The following is a 25,846-nucleotide window of genomic DNA, read 5'->3' as shown; positions in this document are numbered from 1 at the left end:
GCACTATTGCTACGAAGGTGACGTTAGTTCGCTTCTTTGTCATGGCTGGTTAGCTAGCTATCTAGTATTAGAGCCTTCTGGCTACCATGTAACGAATGGTTGTTACGTTGTCTAACAGAGCAATAGGTCTATGTACTTTTCATTTGGTTGAGACTAACATTATTTAAAAAATAATTGTCCCTTACTGAAAAACAGGCTTCTGGAAAACAGTTGTGGCAAACCTTTGGCCAATTTGCGACAAATTTGTGGCAAGCTCATTTTTTCACATGCAAATTAGTTTTGTGGCAAACTGTTGCGGTATATTTGCAGCAACTTGTGAACTTCTGGCAAACAATTCTGGGAATATTGTGGCAAACATTTTGTTTTCTGCAAACTCAGTATGAATATGCAAATTAGATCAGGTTTTTGGTTGCTGTGTGTTAAACAACATTGAAATGTATCTACATAAACAAAATCACAGTTACGCGCGCTAGGTAGCTAATGTGATCTAGCTAACTTGAGCTAGCATGCCAAGATGCATTGTTTCTGACACATGCCACGATCCTGCTTGCTTTACATCCGACAGATATTTAGCTACCGTAGCTAGCTAGATAGTAATGGTCTATGATAATTGCAGTTTACTTCATTATCTAGCAAGCTAGCTGTGTAAAAACAACTAGGCAGTTATGAAGACACTCACTCAGTAGCTTACCCTGCTTTTCTGACCAACTTCACGCAAATCTCAGCTGACTCCTTCTGGCCTACTCCCATCCAGTGGTGTAGTGCTCTTTTTTTAGGTGAGGGTGCGCCCAAAAATATGTAAATGACATCACCAGTTCATCGATCAAAGTTTGTACCGACAGATGTAGACTATTGAATAGCCTATCATTATATGAATATGTATCCTCCAATTGCGACGTCTGCCTATGCCCTCAAACACCAAGTTAGGCATACCTAATTTCAAAATAGGCCATCCTCACTGTCAATCATGAATTATAATGATTTATGTTTACCGGTGAAACCTCCTAACTGCATCTGCCTGCCAATCATTTGATTGATCTCAATCAGTTGGGAATATGCATTTAGATCATATGTATTAGATTCGATTAAATCAATAAACAACCAATCAAAGCATATATCCTGCCGAGTGGCACGCTCTGTTGAGTTTTGGCGCATGAGAAAAGAAAATCGACTATTCAGCTTCAGCTAACCATCCTTAAAATCTCATTAGAAATGAGGAGGTGTTTTTGATGTAACAGTAACGTTATAGGCCTACTATGGTATGCTATTATATTCGGTTCTCTTATGTAAAATGCAAATGAATCATTATGTGTTCTTGCAAGACATTGATTCATCTTTGATCTAACTTTACTAAATGAGCACCATTGTGAGAAGTGATAATATTGTATTTGTAATAATTATAATAATAAGTCATGAGTAGGACTATTAGGCGTATAGACAACAGATGTTGATGAGGATCGCGCAATGATGTTAAAGCAATTGAATCAACTTGTGGTGTTGAAGGATAGCTGAATGATAGCTCTGCCATTCAGCCAGTTCAGGAACAAACAACAACAGTATAGACTAATAGGCCTACGACTACATTTACATTTTAGTCATTTAGCAGGCGCTCTTATCCAGAGCGACTTACAGGAGCAATTAGGGTTAAGTGCCTTGCTTAAGGGCACATCGACAGATTTTTCACCTAGTCGGCTCGGGGATTAGAACCAGCGACCTTTCGGTTACTGGCACAACGCTCTTACCCACTAAGCTACCTGAGGTAATCGTCGTTGAACCCGTGACCACACAAGCAGTCTAACAAATATTTCACAATAGTCTCTGCCTTTTGGTCGGGAAGCTCGATAAGATGAAGAAAGACAAAATATGGACAAGGGTCTTGTGGGTTTCACATTTAACATAAACTATCAACGCAGATTTGCTGCTTAGGCCAGTAGACTCATCTATTATACTGAACAAAAATATAACGCAACATGTAAAGTGTTGGTCCCATGTTTCATGAGCTGAAATAAAAGATCCCAGAAATGTTCCATATGCACAAAAAGCTTATTTCGCTCAAATGTTGTGCACAAATTTGTTTACATCCATGTTAGTGAACATTTCTCCTTTGCCAAGATAATCCATCCACCAGACAGGTGAGGCATATCAAGAAGCTGATTAAACAGCATGATCATATGAACGGTACCGGGCAGATGGCGTTGTATGGGCGAGCGGTTTACTGATGTCAACGTTGTGAACAGAGTGCCCAATGATGGCGGTAGGGTTATGGTATTGGCAGGCATAAGCTATGGACAACGAAAACAATTGCACTTTTATCGATGGAAATTTGAATGCACAGAGATACCGTGACGAGATCCTGAGGCCCATTGTCGTGCCATTCATCCGCCGCCAGCGTGTTCCAGTTCCCGCCAATATCCAGCAACTTTGCACAGCCATTGAAGAGGAGTGGGACAATATTCCACAGGCCACAATCAACAGCCTGATCAACTCTATGTGAAGGAGATGTGTCACGCTGCTTGAGGCAAATGGTGGTCACACCAGATACTGACTGGTTTTCTGATCCACGCCCCTACCTTTTTTTAAAGGTATCTGTGACCAACAGATGCATATCTGTATTCCCAGTCATCTGAAATCCATAGATTAGGGCCTAATGAATGTATTTAAATTGACTGATTTCCTTATATGAACTGTAACTCAGTAAAATCTTTGAAATTGTTGCACGTTGAGTTTATAGTTTTGTTCAGTGTTGTATCGAGATGTTACCTTTTATCTCAAGTATGTGTTCGCAAATCTTTTTGCGCATTTCAAAGGCTATATGGTTTATTATTTGAGCAGCGCTCTTAACGGGAATGGAGTCCATACCCAATGTCTACCCCATTGATGTTTTGCAGCTCAAATACAGTGCATTCGGAAAGTATTCAGACCCCTTGACTTTTTCCACATTTTGTTACGTTACAGCCTTATTCTAAAATTGATTAAATCATCACCCCCCCCCCCCCCCTCATCAATCTACACACAATACCCCATAATGCCAAAGTGAAAACAGGTTTTTAGAAATTTTGGCAAATGTATTAAAAATAAAAAACATAAATACCTTATTTACATAGGTATTCAGACCCTTTGTTATGAGACTCGAAATTGGGCTCAGGTGCATCCTGTTTTCATTGATCATCCTTGAGATGTTTCTACAACTTGATTGGAGTCCACCTGTGGTAAACTCAACTGATTAGACATGATTTGGAAAGGCACACACCTGTCTATATAAGGTCCCACAGTTGACCGTACATGTCAGAGCAAATACCAAGCCATGAGGTAGAAGGAATTGTCTGTAGAGCGCCGAGACCCAGATCTGGGGAGGGGTACCAAAACTGTTTGGCAGTGTTGAAGGTCGTCCACAAGAACACAGTGGCCTCCATAATTCTTAAACGGAAGAAGTTTGGAACCACCAAGACTCGTCCTAGAGCTGGCCGCCCGGCCAAACTGAGCAATCGAGAGAGAAGGGCCTTGGTCAGGGAGGTGACCAAGAACCCGATGGTCACTCTGACAGAGCTCCAAAGTTCTTCAGAGGAGATGGGCGCAGCCATGGGTGGGCCTGGGAGGGCATAGGCCCACCAACTTGGGAGCCAGGCCCACCCACTTGGGAGCTAGGCCCAGCCAATCAGAATGAGTTTTTCCCCACAAAAAGACTTTCTCCACAATTTCATCAGCTGTCTGGGTGGCTGATCTCAGATGATCCCGCAGGTAAAGAAGCTGAATGTGGAGGTGCTGGGCTGGCGTGGTTACACGTGGTCTGCTGTGTAATGGATGGATTATCTTGGCCATATGGAATATTTCTGAAATATTTTATTTCAGCTGATGAAACATGGGACCAACACTTTACATGTTGCATTTACATTTTTGTTCAGTATACATAAGATGCATTAGGCTCACGGTCTGATTTGAGCATTTGAACACCTGAGTAAGATCCACTCAGCGCTAGCGCCGTCGTAGCCTTGACCACGGCATTTGTTCGCCGATATCCCCCGTAGGCGGGCATACACTACACGACTTCGACACGTTTCTGCCGTCCCAGACAACTTTTAATGATGGGGGGAAATTCTATGAACTTGGGCTAGGATCAGTATGTCGGGATTCACGTAGTTTGAGCCGGCTAAGGACACACCGATGATGGCCGTTCTGTTCTCCAGACCCCTGTCAGATGTCCCGATATGTCAGAAATTTTAGTCGTGCATCTTGTATTATGAGCGATTGGACAAGGACTACTGCCAAGAGCCAATGAGCACTCAGCATGTGAGACCAAAACAATGATGGCTGATGGCTAAGAGGAAAGCAACAACACTAGTTTAAGACACCACAAAGTCAAAATAGGCTAATATCGTAAAAATTCCTGAAAACCTTAATTTGAAGTTAGGGTTAGGCATAAGGTTAGCAGTGTAGTTAGGGTTAAGTTTAACATCTGATTTTTAAGAAGATAAATTGTAGAAATGGGCGGGGTTTAGCCATAATTAGGACAGATTGGTGGAGCTGTGGAGAGAATGCAGCTGCCTTTTCAATATTAAAAGTTTTCACCTCCAAGTCCCTCTGTAGAAAATACATCCACATTGTCCACGTCTGCCCAATCATTTGCGGTTCCATATTCTGCGCCTCAGTCTTTTTTGTTGTTGTGATGTTTATGCACATAAATGTGCACACTTATAAAGTAGCTCGCTGTTTGCATGTCGGCATTTTTTCCCTAAGACAACCGACAAGAGCAGGGCAGGATCAACTAGGAATCATCGTGTAACGTGAGGATTTAGGCTACGGAATGAAAGATTTGGGACAAGGAAATAGGGAAATGTGAGCACGTCCAAGTTGTTAAGATATTAGAAGTCGTGTAGTGTATGCCCCGCATTATACTTTCAATCAGAATGTGTTTATTTGTCATGTCCTGGGGCACTTTTTCAGTCACATCCTGAAGCCCAAGATTCAAACACTTAGCTTCCTAGTACATCTTTGGAAATTAAAAAGGTTTATGAATTAATAACTTTTTGGAGGGTTACTGTCTAAATTAGATTAAAACAATTTGACATTGATGACATGCGCATGGTACACCAGTGGGTAGGGATTAAGATTCGGGTCGTCCCAAGGATCCCGAATAGCAAAGACCTGTAAAAATGAATTCGGACCAACCATTTGGGAAATCTGTCACTTCCGAATGATCTTTCCCCCAATCACATCGAAGTATTTTGTAGGTGCATTCTTCCAAATGGTTGCTACGGCGTTGCTTTGTTTTAAACCTGAAGTTGCGATTGGTCACGTTCGGAAACGGAGCGGTGACACCGATTTGAGAAAAACATTTAAACGGGGGGCGGGATGTCTACACAGTTTGAAAATCCCAGTAGCAGAAAAACAGAGTTGGTGGAAGACTGAACAGACACATCAGGCAAGTTACGTTATGGCAACATAAAAAATATATATATATCTAAGTTGGTTATTTAGCCAACGTTAACTGGCTAAGGAAGTCATTCAGCTTGTTAGCACTGCTGTGCTGCAACAAAAGAACGATAACGTAATGAGATGACACTCACTCCGCTAACCGTTAGCTATGCTAACGTTAGCTTGCTAGCTACTGTAGCTTGCCTTTGCGCTGTAATATAGTTTAACTAGCTAGCTAGCACTAGCAAAAATACGCATGTGTTATTGGCTAACCGTTGTGTAATGCCTAGCCCAGGATATCTGTGGGCTAACGTTAGCCAATGCAAACATCTCTAACGTTAGATATGCCTTGCTAGCTGAAGTAAACAGCTAGGTAACTTAAAATCCAGCTGGCTAACTTGTTTAGCTAACAGACGTCATGACAACACCCTGGTTAGTTGCTTGCGCGAAGCAAAATGCCATGCACGACGTGCATTCGAGTGTTTTCAAGTAGCTAATATTTGTGTTTACTAGCAAGCTAGTTTAGTTTCTAACGTTAGCTAATTATTTTGTTCTTCCAGTAGAAGTATGGCCTCTCAAAATATGGACCCTGCAGCAGCCTCATCCACAGCAGCTCTGAAAGGCAATGAGACCGGTGGGAGTGCAGCAAAGGGCTCAGTCACGAAAAGGTTTGTGACATTAGTTTTGGTCATCTAGATTAAATCCCTTTTTACTGTTCTGTAATCTGATTGGTGCCACTATTTGGGCATAGGCTAGTCGGTATACAAAGTTTTGGCATCATTTCTAAGTATTTTCTTTACATCCTAGACTTCAACAAGAACTGATGACACTAATGGTAAGTGTTCCCCATATAGGGCCATCTCTTTTTAATCACAATTGGCGATATCAATATCTGTCAACATGTCTTTTGTAAAATTGCTATTTCCTTTAGATCTGAAGTTTTATTTCTTGCTCATGTCATGTAGATGTCTGGAGATAAAGGGATCTCCGCTTTCCCGGAGTCTGACAACCTTTTTAAGTGGATTGGAACAATAGACGGAGCTCAGGGAACAGTAAGTCATGTTTTCTTTCTACTCATCATGAAAGTGCAGCCTCAGCAGTTCCTCAGATTGTAAGAACAGTAACCCTACCACATGAACGTGGCCAACAAGGTCTACTGCAAAGCACCTTTGAACATTGAAACACTTGCCGTGAAATGCTTTTGCACACAAACAGTATAGCAAGGAATGTGTTGGCGGCATTACATTTTTTTTATCTTCCATCGCTCATTCTCATAGGTTTACGAAGGCCTGAGGTACAAGCTATCGTTAGAGTTCCCCAGTGGCTACCCTTACAAAGCCCCCCGAGTTAAGTTCATCACGCCATGTTTCCACCCCAATGTCGACGATCAGGGCTTCATCTGTCTGGATATCTTGAAAGACAAATGGTCAGCCCTATATGACGTGCGGTCCATCCTTCTGTCCATCCAGAGTTTATTAGGAGGTAAGGCACTTACCACAGAAATTTATAAATGTCACTCAGTTCATCAAGTTGACTGGAACTCACCCGACCGTTTTTATAGGGTGTACTGCGATCAAATCACTGTCCAAGTTGTCATTTTATTTTTTATTGTTTGGAGAGGTTTTGTGTGCCACTGTCCAATTTGTATCTAACTTTGTACCACAATCTGTCTTATTCAGAGCCCAACAATGAGAGTCCATTGAACACTGCTGCTGCGGAGCTTTGGGATAACCAGGAAGGTTAGTATATGGACACGTTTGTGTCCCAACATGGTGTGCTACTTTTGACCAGGGCCCATAGGTCATTTGGGACGCAGCCTGGTGTTAAACAAACTTGTACTGTATTAAACAAAGGCTTCTTTCTTTCAGCCTTCAAAGCCCATTTGAACTCTGCCTACAAGAACTGACTCAAGATCCTACAATCCTGCCATGTGTTTTATTTCTAACTGTCTTTCTTGCTTTCTTTGTTTCTAATTATGTACATTTCAATACTGGGTATGTCTGTGTACAATATTTTTGTTTGTATGACCTATATGTGAATAAAGATGTCTAGGTATGTTAATTGTGGCTTTATTGGTTACTTTCCACGCAACATTTGTCTTTATTTCATTTAGATAAATATATTCTTCAATCACTAACTTATACTTATGAAATGTCACTAATAAGCTAGATGTAATGTCCTTGCCATAAACATCTATCCTCATCTGCATAGTTGATCTTGCCTTCAAAGGCTGCTTGTAAAGTTCTGTACGTTATAATGCATTTCTATACAGGCTTTACCCGAGTGTTTTACACAAGGCTGCCTTTTTTTGTTTCCATCTGTGGGCTGGCACCTGTGTCTCACTGGGCCATGGCTCCGGCGGCCCTGCTCACACTTGGGGCCAAAGCCAAGCCACTGGTACTTTAAAGCTGACATTGAAATTACAATGGATAACAACTTTTACACCTCACAAACTAACTGTTTTGATTATGCAGAAGTTGATGATTCTGCTCTTCACAAGTCCTCACTGTCAGCCCTAGCTATGGAAACACCTCAATTTCCCTAGTGTAACATAAGGGATATACGTTAGTGTAACACTGGTGTTAGTCAAAGCTGCATAACTGCGCTCTGTATCTAAATACATTTGTCCACCGGTCATAGATTTTATTAGCCAAATGAAAATTACTTATGCCTGCATTTGTCAACACTGTTTTATCTGCATCACTGACAACATTCTGTAACCAAGTGTTCAAGATTACACCCAAAGTTGTCAGTCAGGTCAATAGACAAAAATACACCCCAACTTAACAGTTTGGGGGATGACAACACCCTGATATCTTACCATCTTGGGACACCACCTCTTATCTCCTCCATTCTCATCCTGATTGTGTGCAGTGTCTTGAGACTGAGCACCCTCCACCCAGGCTTCTTGAGTCTCCTCCACCGCCCAGAAAGGAATTCTGACTTTCTGGAGCATCTCCTTGACCATGGCATCAATCTGGGTGATGTGCATCTTCAGGTCAGGGCTTTGCTCCACCTCCACTGCTAGCCAGGGGGTTTGGACCGAAGCAGCCCGGGCAGTGGACATGAATCACACAGTGGAATTTGCATATAATTCACACACTATACAATGCATTTCCCAAGTACACAAATTGTTGCGCTTGTGGTTTCAGTTCCAGATGTAATTGATCTGTTGAAATGACAGTTCTGTCAATTGCATTATTGTATACTTTATAGACACCAATGGGCTGAAAATGTTGCACTTCAAAAGATTTAACCTGAATTTGAATGGAAGGGGTCAGATGTTGAGATCCATTAAGCATTCAACAGCACTGCAGTGGCCTTACCTGTGCAGATTCTATAAGCCAGTGCTCTGGTCTCGTCCATCTTTTGAGAAAGCTGCCGTCCGAGTTGCTGCCGACAGATGTGGCCATTTGTTGGAAACAGGCAGTCACCTTGTTCAGGGCCTGCTGGGCAACCTCAAACTCTGTGACCTGCCGCTTCCTAGCCTGGATCTCATCCACTGACCTCCGCCACCAATTCATCTCAACCAGTGGAGGCTGTTGAGGGGAGGATGGCTCATAATAATGTCTGGAATGGAGCAAATGGAATGGCATCAAACACACGGAAACCATGGAAACCATGTGTGTGATGTATTTGATACCATTCCACCTATTCCTTTCCAGGCATTATCATAAGCCCATCCTCCCCTATTAAGGTGCCACCAACCTCCTGTGATCTGAACCTGGGCAGAGAAACCATACAACACAATGTAATACAAGACTTGCCTAATTGGTCCATTTACACAGATATTCTTTATTTTTTGCTGTCTCAGTACCCAACCTTACACACATCTAAAGTGCCTTGCTCAAGGGCACAAAAGTAGGTGTTATATGGGACATTGAAGCCAGTAACCCTCCAGCTGCCAGCTCACTTCCTGTAGCATCCCTACCAAGCATCTTGGGGATAAAAACCGTCAACCCCCTGGTTACCGGCCTACCTCTCTAACCTTAAGGCTATCAAGCCATAGCCTATTCATGGCCCTTGTGAAGGACTAAATACAAAATTCACACAACCTCACTAAACCAGGTGACTGTATTGGTATTATAAAACCAATATAGGCCTAAATATTGATAGTCATCTTTGATGATTATGATGATGATTATTGGCATTCAATGTTCACTGTAAAAGTATCAGAAAGTTGTATTTACTTTAAGGGTTCAAGTCAAGACAGCAAATATCACTCATCCTCTCCCTTTATATTTCAATAAAAAATAATTATTAGCATTACTATCAGTATTCCAAAATCTACAATCCAAATCTATACTGTGCCACCACTAATAACTCCACCAATTTCCACCAACATTATCATGACCACATATGAAACACAAAATACAGGAATTCAGAATCAAGAGTTATTAGCTACTTACCAATTTACACATCACCAAACGTCAACAAACAAATAGATAACCCACCTATGTTTTGAAAAGACTCCTCAGGGTCTCATGCTTTCTTATAGCCTACGGCCAAGTTGACAGCCTTCGACACAAGACTGAATACAACTGAGCAACTTCAGGATTAACCCTCAGTATTTGGCTCCTCCTCCACCCCCCCTGCTTAGTCTTTCCTCTCTGGACCTGGCAGGAACTGGTCTTCAGGGAAACACTTTTCAATTAGGCCAACCCAAGCAGCTGAGGCCCATTTGTGCTCTTGTTATTCTTCCAAAATAAAAGTAGTTTACATCAATTGGGGACAGACAACAACTGAAGAGTTTATTTCCAAAAAGCTTTATCCAACAATATTTCCATTTGTGTTTTTTCATCAGAAATTATTGCTTATGGGTACTCAATTGGTAGAGCATGGCGTTTGCAATGCCAGGGTTGTGGGTTCGATTCCCACGGAGGACCAGTATGAGAAAAAAAAATATATATGTATGCACTCACTAACTGTAAGTCGCTCTGGATAAGAGCGTCTGCTAAATGACTAAAATGTAAAAAAAATGTAAAAATGTACTTTCATGTGTGTGTAAAATATTACTGTTCTCAGATTTTTAATTAATAGATTTTAGATGTATATGAAAATGTTGTTGTTTTTGCAAAACGCTATACAGTGCAGTACCATGCAAAAGTATTCTGACCCCTTGGATTTCTTCAAATTTTATTTTTACAAAGTGGGATTAAAATGGATTTTGTATTGTCATTTTTTGTCAACAAAACTCTGTGATGTCAAAGTGGAAGAAAAATTTGATTTAAAAAAAGATGAATAAGAAATTTAATAACTAAAATTAGTTATTGCATAAGTATTCAGCCTCTTTGTTTAGGCAAGCGTAAATTATTTCAGGAGTAAAATTTGGCTTAACAAATAACAGAAAAAGTTACATGGACTTTAAATAATTGGGGATGACATTAGTTTTAAATGACTAACCCTTCCTATGTCCCCCATACATTCAACATCTGTAAGGTCCCTCAGTACTGAATTTCAAGCACAGATTCAACTACAAAGACCAGGGAGCTTTTCGAAAGTCTCATAAAAAAGGGCAGTTATTGGTAGATGGGTAACAATAACAAATCAAATCTTTAAGCAGGGTCTAGTTAATAATTATGCTGTGCATTATGTATTAAACCACTCAGACACCTCAAAGATACAGTCATCCTTCTGAACTGAGCTGCAGGACAGGAAGGAAACTTCTCAGGGATGTTACCATGAGGCCATTGGTGACTTTAAAACAGCTACAGGGTTCAATGGCTGTGATGGGAGAGAACTGAGGATGGATCAACAACATTGTAGTGACTCCACAATGACCTAAATGAAAAAAGAACACAAATAGAGAAAATACAAATATTCCAAAACATGCATCTTGTATGCAACAAGGCACTAAAGTAATACTGCAAAAGAAAATGTCAAAGGAATTTTCTTGTTGGCCTAAATGCAAAGTCCTATGTTTGAGGCAAATCCAACACAACACCACTGAGTAACTGCCTCCTTATTTTCAAGCATGGTGGTGGCTGCATCATGGTATGGGTATGCTTGACATTGGAATAATACTGGGGAGTTTTCAGGCAAAATCGTAGCGCAAAACCTGCTTCAGTCTGCTTTACACCAGACAATGGGAGAGGAATTCACCTTTCAGCAGGTCAATAACCTACAACACAAGGCCAAATCTACACTGGAGTTGCTTACCAAGAAGACAGGGAATGTTCCTAAGTGGCCAAGTTACAGTTTTGGCTTAAATCTGCTTGAAATACTATGGAAAGATTAGAAAATTGCTGTCTAGCCATGATCCCCAACATCTTGACAGAGCTTGAAGAATTTTAAAAAGAATAATAGGCAAATATTGTACAATCCAGGTGTGTAAAACTCTTATAGAGACTTACCCAAGAAGACTCTCAGCTGTAATTGCTGCCAAAGGTGTTTCTAACATGTATGGAGTCAGGGGTGTGAATACTTACGTAACAATTATATTTTATTTATACTTTTTTAAATTAATAATAAAAAAAAACGATTTCTTCCACTTTGACATTACTGAGTATTTTGTGTAGATTGTTGACAAAAAAATAGATTTAAACCAACTTTAATCACACTTTGTAACACAATAAAATGTGAAGAAATCCAAGGGTTCTGAATACTTTTGCAAGCCATTGTTTAGCTGGAATGGAATGTTCTTATCCTGTATATTTGACTGTGATATGTCGTTGTCTCACCTAGCTATCTTAAGATGAATGCATTTACTGTAAGTCGCTGTGGATAAGAGAGTCTGCTAAATGACTAAAATGTCAAATGTAAACATTTTACATGCATATCTCATACAGTTGAAGTCGGAAGATTACATACACCTTAGCCAAATACATTTAAACTCAGTTTTTCACAATTCCTGATATTTAATCCTAGTAAAATTCCCTGTCTTAGGTCAGTTAAGATCACCACTTTATTTTAAGAATGTGAAATGTCAGAATAATAGTAGAGAGAATGATTTATTTAAGCTTTTATTTCTTTCATCACATTCCAGTGGGTCAGAAGTTTACATACACTCAATTCGTATTTGGTAGCATTGCCTTTAAAATGGTTTAACTTGGGTCAAACGTTTCGGGTAGCCTTCCACAAGCTTCCCACAATAAGTTGGGTGAATTTTGGCCCATTCTTCCTGACAGAGCTGGTGTAACTGAGTCAGGTTTGTAGGCCCCCTTGCTCGCACACGCCTTTTCAGTTCTGCCCACACATTTTCTATAGGTTTGAGGTCAGGGCTTTGTGATGGCCACTCCAATACCTTGACTTTGTTGTCCTTAAGCCATTTTGCCACAACTTTGAAAGCATGCTTGGGGTCATTGTCCATTTGGAAGACCCATTTACGACCAAGCTTTAACTTCCTGACTGATGTCTTGAGATGTTGCTTCAATATATCCACATAATTTTCCTTCCTCAAGATGCCATCTATTTTGTGAAGTGCACCAGTCCCTCCTGCAGCAAAGCACCCCCACAGCATGATGCTGCCACCCCCATGATTCACGGTTGGCATGGTGTTCTTCGGCTGGCAAGCATCCCCTCTTTCCTCCAAACATAACGATGGTCATTATGGCCAAACCGTTCTATTTTTGTTTCATCAGACCAGAGGACATTTCTCCAAATAGTACGATCTTTGTCCCCATGTGCAGTTGCAAACCGTAGTCTGGCTTTTTTTATGGCGGTTTTGGAGTAGTGGCTTCTTCCTTGCTGAACGGCCTTTCAGGTTATGTCGATATAGGACTCGTTTTACTGTGGATATAGATACGTTTGTACCTGTTTCTTCCAGCATCTTCACAAGGTCCTTTGCTGTTGTTCTGGGATTGATTTGCACTTTTCGCACCAAAGTACGTTCATCTCTAGGAGACAGAACGCGTCTCCTTCCTGAGCGGTATGATGGCTGCGTGGTCCCATGGTGTTTATACTAGCATACTATTGTTTGTACAGATGAACGTGGTACCTTCAGGCATTTGGAAATTGCTCCCAATGATGAACCAGACTTGTGGAGGTCTACAAAAAAAATTCTGAGGTCTTGGCTGATTTCTTTTGATTTTCCCATGATGTCAAGCAAAGAGGCACTGAGTTTGAAGGTAGGCCTTGAAATACATCCACAGGTACACAACCAATTGACTCAAATGATGTCAATTAGCCTATCAGAAGCTTCTAAAGCCATGACATCATTTTCTGGAATTTTCCAAGCTGTTTAAAGGCACAGTCAACTTAGTGTATGTAAACTTCTGACCCACTGTAATTGTGATACAGTGAATTATAAGTGAAATAATCTGTCTTTAAACAATTGTTGGAAAAATGACTTGTGTCATGCACAAAGTAGATGTCCTAACCGACTTGCCAAAACTATAGTTTTTTAACAAGAAATGTGTGGAGTGGTTGAAAAACGAGTTTTAATGACTCCAACCTAAGTGTATGTAAACTTCCAACTTCAACTGTATTACTATATTGAATTATTTTTTTAATATTGATGTCACAAATGTATTGTTTGTACATTTTTTTTATAAAAAATTCAGTTATTTGTTACATTTGACTGTGTAAAACCTAGCAGTACTACTTATTTCACTGAGAGTGAGGTGGATATATAGCATTTTGCAAAAAAACAACATGGTTATTTGTCTCTCTGAAATGAAACCATCAAGTAATAGATTTTAAACAAATACATGTCTGTCATTGAACATGTCTGCCATGCCATGATTAGATAGTGAAAAAACACACCAACCTTTAAACAAAAAAAACTAATTTACCAACATTTCTGAAAATGGATATATAGCGTTTTTGAATGAAACTCTTCAACTGTTTGCCTCAACTTTTGACAGAGGTTCATTATGCTTCCCTAATCATATTTAAAATTTTGTTTTTGGAAAGTGAAACAGTAAAAGGGGTAAAGGTAGAAAACTCAAGAGGGGAGAGTACACGGAGATCAAACCCCGTTCTCCAACGTTGACATAATCTAGATGCTTGGGAGTGCTACCACTAGACCACGGGTTCAGCACAAATAGTGTAGTTCTAGATGTTTCTACATGTTTACAGTGGTCGATTAAAGATATTTCTAAGTTCTAGTGCTAGGTGAGGTTTCTTATAATTAGCAGCATTTGATCGTGCCAGACAGGTATTCCTTCACGTTGCGCTCCAGTGATAACTAACTAAAAGCTTTGAAGCGCTGAGGGCCTTCGATGCTATAGGGGTGCTTCCATGTGCCAAGGTCTCCTGAGCAAAGGCACAGAATTTAGATCATCGAGTTAGCGAAACGTCAGGAATTTAGCAGAATGGGTCTGTGGGGCTGGAACTGACTCCAGTGATTCACACCACCAAATGGTACACTTTTCACTGGAGGTAATGCTTCAGCATAAACAGCTACGCGTACTGGGGATAATATTTTGATTTCTCCAGTCTCTTGAGGGTCGTTTTAATTAAGCTATTTATGTAGCTATGTCTTGTCTTCCATATCTAAATAAATGATGCAAGAACCAACATTTATTGGATCATTTGTCTATTTTTTTGTGCTTTTTACATAAGGCTTATTCCATCTTAATTTTAAAGTATAAGGAATGTGATTGTAGCCTATTAATACTGCAAATTGGATAGTTGCCCATGAATTGTGGGTTATGGGAGGAATGTAAAAAAGAATGGCAAAGATCACAAAGGTGTCTTGAGTCTTTATTGAAATATCTAGTAACAGTTTAGACGGTTTGTCCATTCCAAATGCAATGACACAGACAAGTTCATATTACAACGTTAAGTTACTGCAGGGGCACAGACAGACATGCCTTACAAAGGCAACTAGGAACTTCAACAGTATACATGGAGACTGTGCTGTATGTCGGAATACATCCTTAAAACTATTGGTTTTCATAGTCCGTTGCCCATAGGTCGAGCAGATAGGTATTCTACCACGGTATGGTTAACATTGTATGTACAGTCATTGCCATAGTAGAACATGAGAGTATCGTATTCTTTTTTAACAATACAGTTTAGTGATCGTCACAATAACAACTAAAGCCCATTCCGGTGAGACGTATGAACACAAACGACAGTAATCTGATGCAGGTTGAGCTGCGTAATTAGAAAACCACTCATCAGGCCGTGGGCGTTGCACAGGTTGGCTTGTCTCGAATGTTCCAATGGAAAGCCCTACATCCAAATCCAAGTGGTCACTCTGAAGTGTTAGTTTTAGTGCTGGTATTATCTGAAGTGGGAAAGAGGAAAGGAAGGGGTGGGTGGGGGTGTATTTTACAAAGGAGAGGGGATATACAGTGCCGTGAAAAAGCATTTGCCCCCTTTCTGATGGGACCCATGTCGTACAAAAAGTTATACTTTTGAATCATCTGTCCATAGAACATTCTTCCAAGAGTCTTCCAGGTGCTTCCAGGTGCTTTTTGGCAAACTTGAGTCAACTTTTTGGATGACATGGGTCCCATTATGCCTGGCGAAAACCAAACGCTGCATTCCACCATAAGAACCTCATACCAACGGTCAAGCATGGTAGTGGTAATGTGATGGTTTGGGGATGCTTTGCTGACTCAGGACCTGGACGACTTGCCTTAATAGAAGGAACCATGAATTCTGCGCTGTATCAGAGAATTCTACAGGAGAATGTCAGACCATCCGTCTGTGAGCTGAAGCTGAAGCGCAGCTGGATCATGCAGCAAGACAATGATCCAAAACACACAATCAAGTCTACATGAAAATGACTAAAAAGCAATACATGTGAAGTTTTGGAATGGCCTAGTTATAGTCCAGACCTAATCCCAATTGAGATGTTGTGGAAGGACTTGAAACGAGCAGTTCATGCTTGAAAACCCACATATGTCGCTGAGTTACAGCAGTTCTGCATGGAAGAGTGGGCCAAAATTCCTCCACAGCGACGTGAGGGACTGATCAACAACTACAGGAAGCGTTTGGTTGGAGTCATTGCAGCTAAAGGTGGCACGACCAGTTATTGACTGTAAAGGGGCAATTACTTTTTCTCATAGGGGCATTGGGTGTTGCATAACTTTGTTTATGAAATAAATGAAATAAGTATGTAATTGTTGTGTTATTTGTTCCCTTAGGTTCCCTTTATCTAATATTAGGTTTTGGTTGAAGATCTGATAACATTCAGTATCAAAAATATTATAAAGTAGGGAAAATTAGAAAGGGGGCAGATACTTTTTCACGGCACTGTAGATATGCATCAGTGATTTGGTTTGGTATTTTACAGGTCTCGCTATGTCATGTCCACAGATAGACATACATTGGTATAAGGGGGTCGAGTAGGGGAGGGGAGTAAAGTGGGGGCGTGGCTATGTGGCTATGGACTGCATGATCTCATGGCAAAGGCATTGACAAAAGCCGTAGAACACACACAGAACTAGGGTGGAGGGCACCAGGCTGACCAGGATGATGCCCAGGGTGAGCTGCTGGATCATCAGCAGGTAGATGCCCAGCGGAAGCGACGAGAAGTAGATCAGACACAGGACGCCGATGAGGAAGCTGGGGAAGTTGCGCAAGGTCCACGCGCCGCACTTCTGCACGGGCAGGTGGCAGGGCAGTGAGGCCAGGCTGGCAGGCCGATACAGGCGCACCATATTGAGCATGCTCATGGAGACCGATGACTGCGATTCGCCCGCCACCTCCATGATGGTGATGACCAGGCAATCGGAGGAACTATGCGACTGCTCACCGGTTGTGAGGCAGTCACCCCCAGAACCACCACCACAGGCGTTCTCTCCACCTCCGCTCAGGCTGCTTGGGGTGAGCAGCACCTCCCCGCCAGGGGTGATGGAACCGCCACTCTTCCTGGCCCGGTCCTGATAGGTGAGGATTGCCAGGATGTTGCTGTCGTCCTGCAGCAACCAGATCTCCTCGTAGGGCACGTGTGTCTCGTGGCGGCAGAAGGGGCAGCTGACGATGCTGGGGGACGAGTTCTCCACAATCTTCTTCAGGCATTTGGCGCAGACGCGGTGGAGGCAGCCCAGCACCTTGGGCTTGCGGGTGCGCATGTCGTAGCGGTTATAGCAAATCTTGCACTCCAGCTCCTCCACGGTGTAGACCAGAGGCTGGCAGTGCTGCTCTGCCTCCAAGTCCAACTTCTCCAACTTCTGGCTCATCCTGAGAGAGGGAAAGGAAGGAGGAATGCAGTTTCTGATGCAGCAGCGCTAGCCAGGAATGTAAGGGCTGATGCAGCAGCGCTAGCCAGGAATGTAAGGGCTGATGCAGCAGCGCTAGCCAGGAATGTAAGGGCTGATGCAGCAGCGCTAGCCAGGAATGTAAGGGCTGATGCAGCAGCGCTAGCCAGGAATGTAAGGGCTGATGCAGCAGCGCTAGCCAGGAATGTAAGGGCTGATGCAGCAGCGCTAGCCAGGAATGTAGGGGCTGATGCAGCAGCGCTAGCCAGGAATGTAAGGGCTGATGCAGCAGCGCTAGCCAGGAATGTAAGGGCTGATGCAGCAGCGCTAGCCAGGAATGTAAGGGCTGATGGAGCAGCGCTAGCCAGGAATGTAAGGGCTGATGGAGCAGCGCTAGCCAGGAATGGTGAGTTTAAATGTTCCAAGGCGTCACCCTGCACTGATTCAACAGCAGCTGACCGGTAAAGTTTTGTCCCTGATTCAAGATTTGTATGATTTTTTTTTCAAGTGTGAAGATAGTGGATGTTATTTTTCAGCTCATAAGAAGTGGGTTAAAAATCATGATTTATATGATTTCACAGTAAAAATACATTCACGTACGGTATGACTTCGCAAATATTGACACCTAGGTTGCACAGAGAACAATCATGCCCTGATATATATTTTTGGCTGGTCCTGAATGCCCTGAATAACTGAGTTCTTATATTCACAGTTGAGCATGCTGACTGGTCTTAATTTCACAACGATGTACAGTATAGTGCTAAATTAGTGTTTGAGGGCATAGGATTGGGGAAGACAGCTTTGGATGTTCAATGCTCTACAACTGGTCCCTACCCTAACGTAGTGCAGGCAGACTTCGGATCAGAGATGTTCTTTTGTAGTTATGTACTGCTATCATACAATGCAATGCTCTCATGGTTACTCTGCACATACAATGTCTGTCTGCATATTTGGTACAAATCCAGATCCGCAGATGTGTTTCCAATGACAAAACCATTCCAACAATTTATTGAGAGAACATTCTGGTTTTGAAAGTCCCTGTGATGTGTAAAGTGCGTAAACAGAAAACATACACAAGTGGATAGGGAGCTGGAACCATTTTCACATTTGATCGGAATATCCAAAACATGGAGGGATGAATTGAATTCTATCCGTCAGGAAATCTTGCGTGAGTGGTCGTGGAACGATCCAGCTAGAGAGGGGCAGTGGTATTCCCAGTATCGGTATTCCCAGGACACTGGTACAGCAGCATGGTCACTCCTCTGTGGAAAGAACACAAGGGAATATTTGTCAGGGAACATTTGGGAATCCAAAACGTGTAAAAAATGCACAGTAGAGGCCTAGGACGATCTAGTGGTCTAAGCCACTGACGCCGGTGCACATATAGCCTACTGCTATTTCTCGCTGTCCTGTCTGATAATCAAAAAATATGGCAGCGTGGGACTGCCGCACTCCTTTGAAGAAAAGACACACGCTAGTTAAAAGGGGAAGTTCACCCCAAAACACTTCTGGGCCCTTTATAACACTTACCTGGTTGTTTGTCAGTACCCCAGACAGTTTTTAGATCAATTGCTGGAGTATTTAGATGTAGGTAATAAACTGATTCTACCCCCGCCTTCCCCATAGAAACCCCATGCAATGTCAAAGTCCATCATAAATACCTCCCAAACACACCGCTCTGACCTCCCATGAACGCAATAGTGTTTTTAATGACTTTCTCGGCACAATTTTTCAGCTAACTTATTTCAGTAGGCACATTTTTACCAATGTATTTTGTTGTTTTCATATTGAAATCCAGGAAGTAAATTAATGCGAGTCGGTACCCGGGACTTCCGAGGTGGGCGTGGTTGAAGGATGTAAACAATTATTTCACATCCTCACAGTGTTCAAATCAAATCAAATTTGATTGGTCACACACATATTTAGCAGATGTTATTGCAGATGTAGCGAAATGCTTGTATTCCTAGCTCCAACAGTGCGGTAGTATCTAACAATTCACAACAATACACACAAATCTAAAAGTAAAATAATGGAATTAAGAAATATATAAATATTAGGACGAGCAATTTCGGAGTGGCATTGACTAAAATACAGTAAAATAGAATACAGTATATACATATGAGATGAGTAAAGCAGTATGTAAACATTATTAAAGTGACTAGTGTTCCATTATTAAAGTGGCCAGTGATTCCATGTCTATGTATATAGGGCAGCAGCCTCTAAGGTGCAGGGTTGAGTAACCGGGTGGTAGCCGGCTAGTGATGGCTATTTAACAGTCTGATGGCCTTGAGATAGAAGCTGTTTTTCAGTCTCTCTGTCCCAGCTTTGATGCACCTGTACTGACCTCGTCTTCTGGATGATGGCAGGGTGAACAAACCGCAGCTCGGGTGGTTGATGTCCTTGATGATCTTTTTGGCCTTCCTGTGACATCAGGTGCTGTAGGTGTCTTGGAGGGCAGACAGTGTGCCCCTGGTGATGCGTTGGGCAGACCGCACCACCCTCTGGAGAGCCCTGCCGTTGAGGGCGGTGCAGTTGCCGTAACAGGCGGTGATACAGCCCGACAAGATGCTCTCAATTGTGCATCTGTAAAAGCTTGTGAGGGCCTTAGGGGCCAAGCCAAATTTCTTCAGCCTCCTGAGGTTGAAGAGGCGCTGTTGCGCTGTCTTCACCACACTGTCTGTGGACCATTTCAGATTGTCAGTGTTGTGTACGCCGAGGAACTTGAAGCTTTTCACCTTCTCCACTGCGGTCCTGTCGATGTGGATAGGGGCGTGCTCTCTCTGCTGTTTCCTGAAGTCCACAATCAGCTCCTTCGTTTTGTTGACTTCGAAGGAGAGGTTATTTTCTTGGCACCACTCCGCCAGGGCCCTCACCTCCTCCCTGTAGGCTGTCTCGTCTTTGTTGGTAATCAGGCCTACCACTGTTGTGTCGTCTGCAAACTTGATGATTGAGTTGGAGGCGTGCGTGGCCACGCAGTCATGGGTGAACAGGGATTACAGGAGGGGGCTGAGCACGCACCCTTGTGGGGCCCCTGTGTTGAGGATGATGTGATTTATTTATTCCTACCTTCCCCACCTGGGGGTGGCCCATCAGGAAGTCCAGGACCCAGTTGCACAGGGCGGGGTTCAGACCCAGGGCCCCGAGCTTAATGATGAGCTTGGTGGGTACTATGGTGTTGAAGGCTGAGCTATAGTCAATGAACAGCATTCTTACATAGGTATTCCTCTTGTCCAGATGGGATAGGGCAGTGTGTAGTGCAATGGCAATTGCATCGTCTGTGGATCTATTGGGGCGGAAAGCAAATTGAAGTGGGTCTAGGGTGTCAGGTAAGGTAGAGGTGATATGATCCTTAACTAGCCTATCAAAGCACTTCATGATGACAGAAGTGAGTGCTACGGGGCAATAGTCATTTAGTTCAGTTACCTTTTCTTTCTTGGGTACAGGAACAATGGTGGACATCTTGAAGCAAGTGGGGACAGCAGACTGGGATAGGGAGATATTTAATATGTCCGTAAACACCCCAGCCAGCTGGTCTGCGCATGCTCTGAGGACGCGGCTAGGGATGCCGTCTGGGCCGGCAGCCTTGCGAGGGTTAACACGCTTAAATGTCTTACTCATGTCGGCCACGGAGAATGAGCCCACAGTCCTCGGGAGTTTTGCTGCCCTCGTCAAATTTAATTTGAGTAAAGAATGTCAGATCGAGAACGAAGAGGAAATTGGAGACCTGCCTTATTTTTAGAAGGGTACTGTTGTGCCATATCGGTTTGAGCCGGAGTATACTGAGGCTGTTGTTCCATTTGTAGGCTGCCAAGTGAAAAGAGCAAGAGAGAGAGACAGGAGCGAGCAGATGTTGAGGAAACACAGGCTCTTCCCAGAATGTCTCGGCTTATTCTGGGACCAGCTTATTCTGATAATGGAGGAGGTAGAACATCAGACTGATGATGCAGCAGAAGATGGCGTGTGTGTAACTAAACACTCCGATTTCTTGTCTCTCATCTAGACAATACAGAATGGTGTGTTGGAGACCTTCTTCAGAATGCCCAGGATCGACGTGCCACACCTGACGGTCCAAATTGGAAGCTCTCTGAAGCGTAAGCGTTTTGGCTAATATTACTCACAGGGTATTTATATTACTCTCTAAGATGAAAATAAATAGCCTACCTAATGACACCCTTCTAACAGCATTTTCAAGTATCCTGCCTACACCCCATAATGTAACTGGCTACTCTAGTCCCCTTCAAGTTTGTCTGACAATGATGACATGCTGGCTAGGTAAACGGTTTCTAGAACGAGTGGATCCACGCCATAGAAATGGAATGTATGGGATGCGCACTTCACAATCTGGGTCTACATAAACAAGAATTTATATTACCAAACAGTGTAAGAAGTATAAAGTCAATAGTGGTAGTAGAGAAGAACAGGTTGCTTGTCTAGCTTTTATACCAATAATATCCTAATTAGCATGTAAACCCACACACAAGAGGAAGAAAAACAGCCTCACACTTGACCACTAACACCCTTTGAACAATGAGTTGGCTATACAGTCTTCAAGTATACAAGTCCAAGAGAGCCGTCAATAGTATTGCAGCCGGTAGCCTTTCGGTTAAAGTTTTGGGCCAGTAACAGAAAGGTTGCTGGTTAGAATACCAGACCCCAAAAGGTGAAAAATCTGTCTATGTGCCCATGAGCGAGGCACTTAATCCTAACTGCTCCTGTTAGTCGCTCTGGATAACACCGTCTGCTAAATTACCTAAATGTAAATGTATTGTGCCATCATCAATATGTTCTTATAAATGAATATGCTTAATGATCCCTGAGCCTGTTATATTTTATGTTGTATAGACCTATTTATTTTCTTGATATACAGTATATATATATATTCTTGATAACATTGTCATGTAATTATTTTCAGTCTCTCTTGACAATACAGACTGGTCTCTTATCGGATCACCCTGGAGTGGATGCTGAGGGGAGAACATCTAGGTCAAGGCAACAACAGGTACTCCCAGCCTCTGTGGTGGCAAGAATTACATCTAACTACCCTGACCACAATAGTAGCTACATTGGATTCCAGGAAGTTGAGGAGGCTCATGTCGTCTTATGCAAATAACATTTTCAAGAAATGACATTGTAATTTTTTTTGGGAAATAAACAATTGAATGTTATTAGAAAACATATAAAACAACAATTACACTGTTACTATGCCATTCACACTGTCACTCAGCATTAGTTAGACCAGGGATTTACAAACATGTTCCTGGAGAGCAACCGTCTTGTAGGTTTTCACTCCAACAGGTGAGCTTGATTAGGGTTGGATTGAAAACCTATAGGACAATAGCTCTCTAGGTACAAGGTTTGAGAACCGTGGTGTTATGTCATACACAGGGAAGATCCCAATTGCGTACTCTTTGCGTCCTCTCTCCTTCTCAAAACACTTTGAATGAGAAAGCCAGAAGACCTCTAGCTTTCTACAATTTGTTTTGAGAAGGAGACGAGGAGAGAGGATGCGAGGAGTATGCAAATGAGATCTTCCCACAGAATCCTACTCATTACTCCATGTGCTCGCTCACGCCTGGGAGGCAGCCTGGCTCCAAAACTTCATCTGGTGCAAAACACGCCTACCCGGGCGCCCGGTCCAGATTAATCGAATCCCCTCATTGAATAGAATGGGTGTTCCCATTGAAGACAATGATGGCATAATGGGTGGACTGCCGGCCATTGCGAGTGTACCCAGAGGAGCAAAGCAGTAAGTAAAAACATAAAGTAAAAGCAGGAAGTGTACCCATCAATCTGTGCTGTGATTTGTTGAATCAACTCAACTGACATTACAAAAAAGACATTCCTTTGCATGAGCCACATCAGTTATCATCATTGAATGAATATGCTACATTGGATCTGGGGATGGGGAGAACAATACAAGGTTACATAAACAATAGGAGACGTTTCTTTGAATAGAGAAAAAAATAAAATAATAGAAGCCAGTGGGCCAATGTTTATGCTAGGGACGAGGAGGTGCAAGAAGCAGGACTGTTGTCCGCTTGGTCGGCAATAAAAAATGCAATTACCTGCTACACATCCTGAAGGGACACTGTAAAAACGGCTAGCTGGAGTTCATCTGAGTGGTTGGCTTTGGATGCCCTCACCCGCTTTGTACTTAATGCTGATTGTTAAGGTTCTGAATCGGCTGTTCGGCAAGAACGGTACGGATGCTTCTCAGTCCAGGACTTGTATTTATCCCCGTCACCACCACACATATTGCAGCTCAATGGGTGTAACTTTTGTTGAACATTTCAATACCTTTTGGAAACAAAACATGTTTTATAAGGAGGATGGGATCCACCCAAATCATTTTCACAGCATTATAAGGCTGCGTTGAGACAATGACTTAGCAATGACCCAAGCCCATCTCAGCTAATCCCTACCATTGTGACACAGAGTTGTCAAAATGCTTCAGCAAATGTACATTACAACAGGGGCGTCGGTAGACACAATATAAGTAACCTAATTTATGTCCCTCTAACTGCCCTGAATGCCTCTGCTGATCCTACAGCTATTGTATGCAGTAATCATGTGCCTAAGAACCAGATTTATACTGATAGCACTGAGCCGGTGTGCCCGAGGAGGAAGTCCACTGTGTGCAGCTCACCCTGCACTAACATAAAGAACATGACCACATCTACTGCTGCTAAGCTTCCCAGTAAAGCAATAAAAACAAGTAAGCATCCCAGAAGAAAAGTGCTCAAAATAGCCCACGTTAACATATGTATCTTAAGAAACAAGGTTCATGAAATCAATAATTTGCTAGAAACAGATGACATTCATATTCTGACTATCTCTGAAACTCACTTAGATAATACCTTTGAGGATACAGTGGTAGCAATACAAGATTATAACATTTACAGAAAATATAGAAATGCCAATGGTGGAGGTGTTGCTGTTTATATTCGGAACCACATTCCTGTGAAGATTAGAGAGGATCTCATGTTAAATACTGTTTAAGTAATATGGCTACAGGTTCATCTGCCTCACCTAAAGCCAATTCTGGTGGGAAGCTGCTATAAACCACCAAGTGCTAACAGTCAGTATCTGGATAACATGTGTGAAATGCTTGATAATGTTTGTGATATCAATAGAGAGGTATACTTTCTGGGTGATTTAAATATTGACTGGCTTTCATCAGGCTGCCCACTCAAGAGAAAGCTTCAAACTGTAACCAGTGCCTGCAACCTGGTTCAGATTATCAGTCAACCTACCAGGGTAGTTACAAACAGTACAGGAATTAAATCATCAACATGTATTGATCATATCTTTACTAATGCTGCAGAGATTTGTTTGAAAGCAGTATCCAAATCCATTGGATGTAGTGATCACAATATAGTAGCCATATCTAGGAAAACCAAAGTTCCAAAGGCTGGGCCAAATATTGTGTATAAAAGGTCATACAATAAGTTTTGTAATGATTCCTATGATGTTGATGTAAAGAATATATGTTGGTCCGTGGTGTGTAATGAGGAGCAGACAGACACTGCACTTGACGCATTTATGAAATTGCTTATTCCAGTTACTAATAAGCATGCACCCATTAAGAAAATGACTGTAAAATCTGTTAAATCCCTGTGGATTGATGAGGAATTGAAAAATGGTATGGTTAAGAGGGATGAGGCAAAAGGAAAGGCAAATAAGTCTGGCTGCACAACCGATTGGCAAACGTATTGCAAATTGAGAAATCATGTGACTAAACTGAATAAAAAGAAGGATAAACAATACTATGAAACAAGGAAAAATGACATAAAGAAAGATAGTAAAAAGCTTTGGAGCACCTTAAATGACATTTTGGGGAAAAAAAGGCAAGCTCTATCGTTCATTGAATCAGATGGCTCATTCATCACAAAACCAACTGATATTGCCAATTACTTTAATAATTTTTTCATTGGCAAAATTAGCAAACTTAAGCATGACATGCCAGCAACAATTGCTGACATTACACATCCAAGTATATCTGACCAAATTATGAAAGACAAGCACTGTAATGTTGAATTCCGTAAAGTGAGTGTGGAAGAGATGAAAAAATGATTGTTGTCTATTAACAATGAAAAGCCACTGGGGTCTGACAACTTGGATGGAAAATTACTGATAATAGTGGACGATATTGCCACTCCTATTTGCCATATTTTCAATTTAAGCCTACTAGAATGTATGTGCCCCAAGGCTTGGAGGGAAGCAAAAGTAATTCCGTTACCTAAGAATAGTAAAGCACCCTTTACTGGCTCAAATAGCCGACCAATTAGCCTGTTACCAACCCTTAGTAAACTATTGGAAAAAATGTGTTTGAACAGATA

General features: G+C 42.0%; 3 protein-coding genes across 4 annotated transcripts; 1 reads left to right on the top strand and 2 right to left on the bottom strand.

Moving 5' to 3' along the window:
• The first annotated feature begins 5,360 nt into the window (after positions 1 to 5,360).
• Positions 5,361 to 7,471, top strand: LOC311137885 (ubiquitin-conjugating enzyme E2 C-like). 2 transcript variants are annotated; one of them, XM_084172492.1, is made up of 7 exons: positions 5,361 to 5,419; positions 5,976 to 6,080; positions 6,220 to 6,247; positions 6,378 to 6,464; positions 6,690 to 6,894; positions 7,092 to 7,151; positions 7,281 to 7,471. In XM_084172492.1, exons 2-7 carry the CDS (start codon positions 5,980 to 5,982, stop codon positions 7,316 to 7,318), a joined length of 519 nt encoding a protein of 172 aa, XP_084028618.1. In that variant the 5' UTR covers positions 5,361 to 5,419; positions 5,976 to 5,979; the 3' UTR covers positions 7,319 to 7,471. The 2 variants fall into 2 exon arrangements, with proteins under 2 accessions (XP_084028618.1, XP_084028617.1); XM_084172491.1 differs by having other exon boundaries at positions 5,362 to 5,419; positions 5,973 to 6,080.
• Positions 7,472 to 7,944: 473 nt separating this feature from the next.
• Positions 7,945 to 8,936, bottom strand: LOC311138887 (regulator of G-protein signaling 9-binding protein-like; the record flags this gene model as incomplete). Its single annotated transcript, XM_084173678.1, has 3 exons — positions 7,945 to 7,953; positions 8,234 to 8,389; positions 8,739 to 8,936. 3 exons carry the CDS (start codon positions 8,934 to 8,936, stop codon positions 7,945 to 7,947), a joined length of 363 nt encoding a protein of 120 aa, XP_084029804.1.
• Positions 8,937 to 16,682: 7,746 nt separating this feature from the next.
• LOC311138697 (E3 ubiquitin-protein ligase RNF182-like) lies at positions 16,683 to 17,489 on the bottom strand (the record flags this gene model as incomplete). Its single annotated transcript, XM_084173484.1, has 1 exon — positions 16,683 to 17,489. One exon carries the CDS (start codon positions 17,487 to 17,489, stop codon positions 16,683 to 16,685), a length of 807 nt encoding a protein of 268 aa, XP_084029610.1.
• Between the last annotated feature and the right edge of the window lie 8,357 nt (positions 17,490 to 25,846).

The sequence above is a fragment of the Coregonus lavaretus genome (genome assembly GCF_964263955.1).
Source record: "Coregonus lavaretus genome assembly, chromosome: 12".
Classification (NCBI taxonomy): Eukaryota; Metazoa; Chordata; class Actinopteri; order Salmoniformes; family Salmonidae; genus Coregonus; species Coregonus lavaretus.
This window is presented reverse-complemented; position numbering and strand designations above follow the sequence as displayed.

What these genes read in the sequence shown, in the direction of transcription:
- LOC311137885 (XM_084172492.1), top strand. Translation starts at nt 5,980, where the DNA reads ATGGCCTCTCAAAATATGGACCCTGCAGCAGCCTCATCCACAGCAGCT. An exon ending in AAGAACTGATGACACTAATG is followed by an intron (nt 6,248 to 6,377) that starts GTAAGTGTTCCC and finishes CATGTCATGTAG; the next exon opens with ATGTCTGGAGATAAAGGGAT. An exon ending in GCTTTGGGATAACCAGGAAG is followed by an intron (nt 7,152 to 7,280) that starts GTTAGTATATGG and finishes TCTTTCTTTCAG; the next exon opens with CCTTCAAAGCCCATTTGAAC.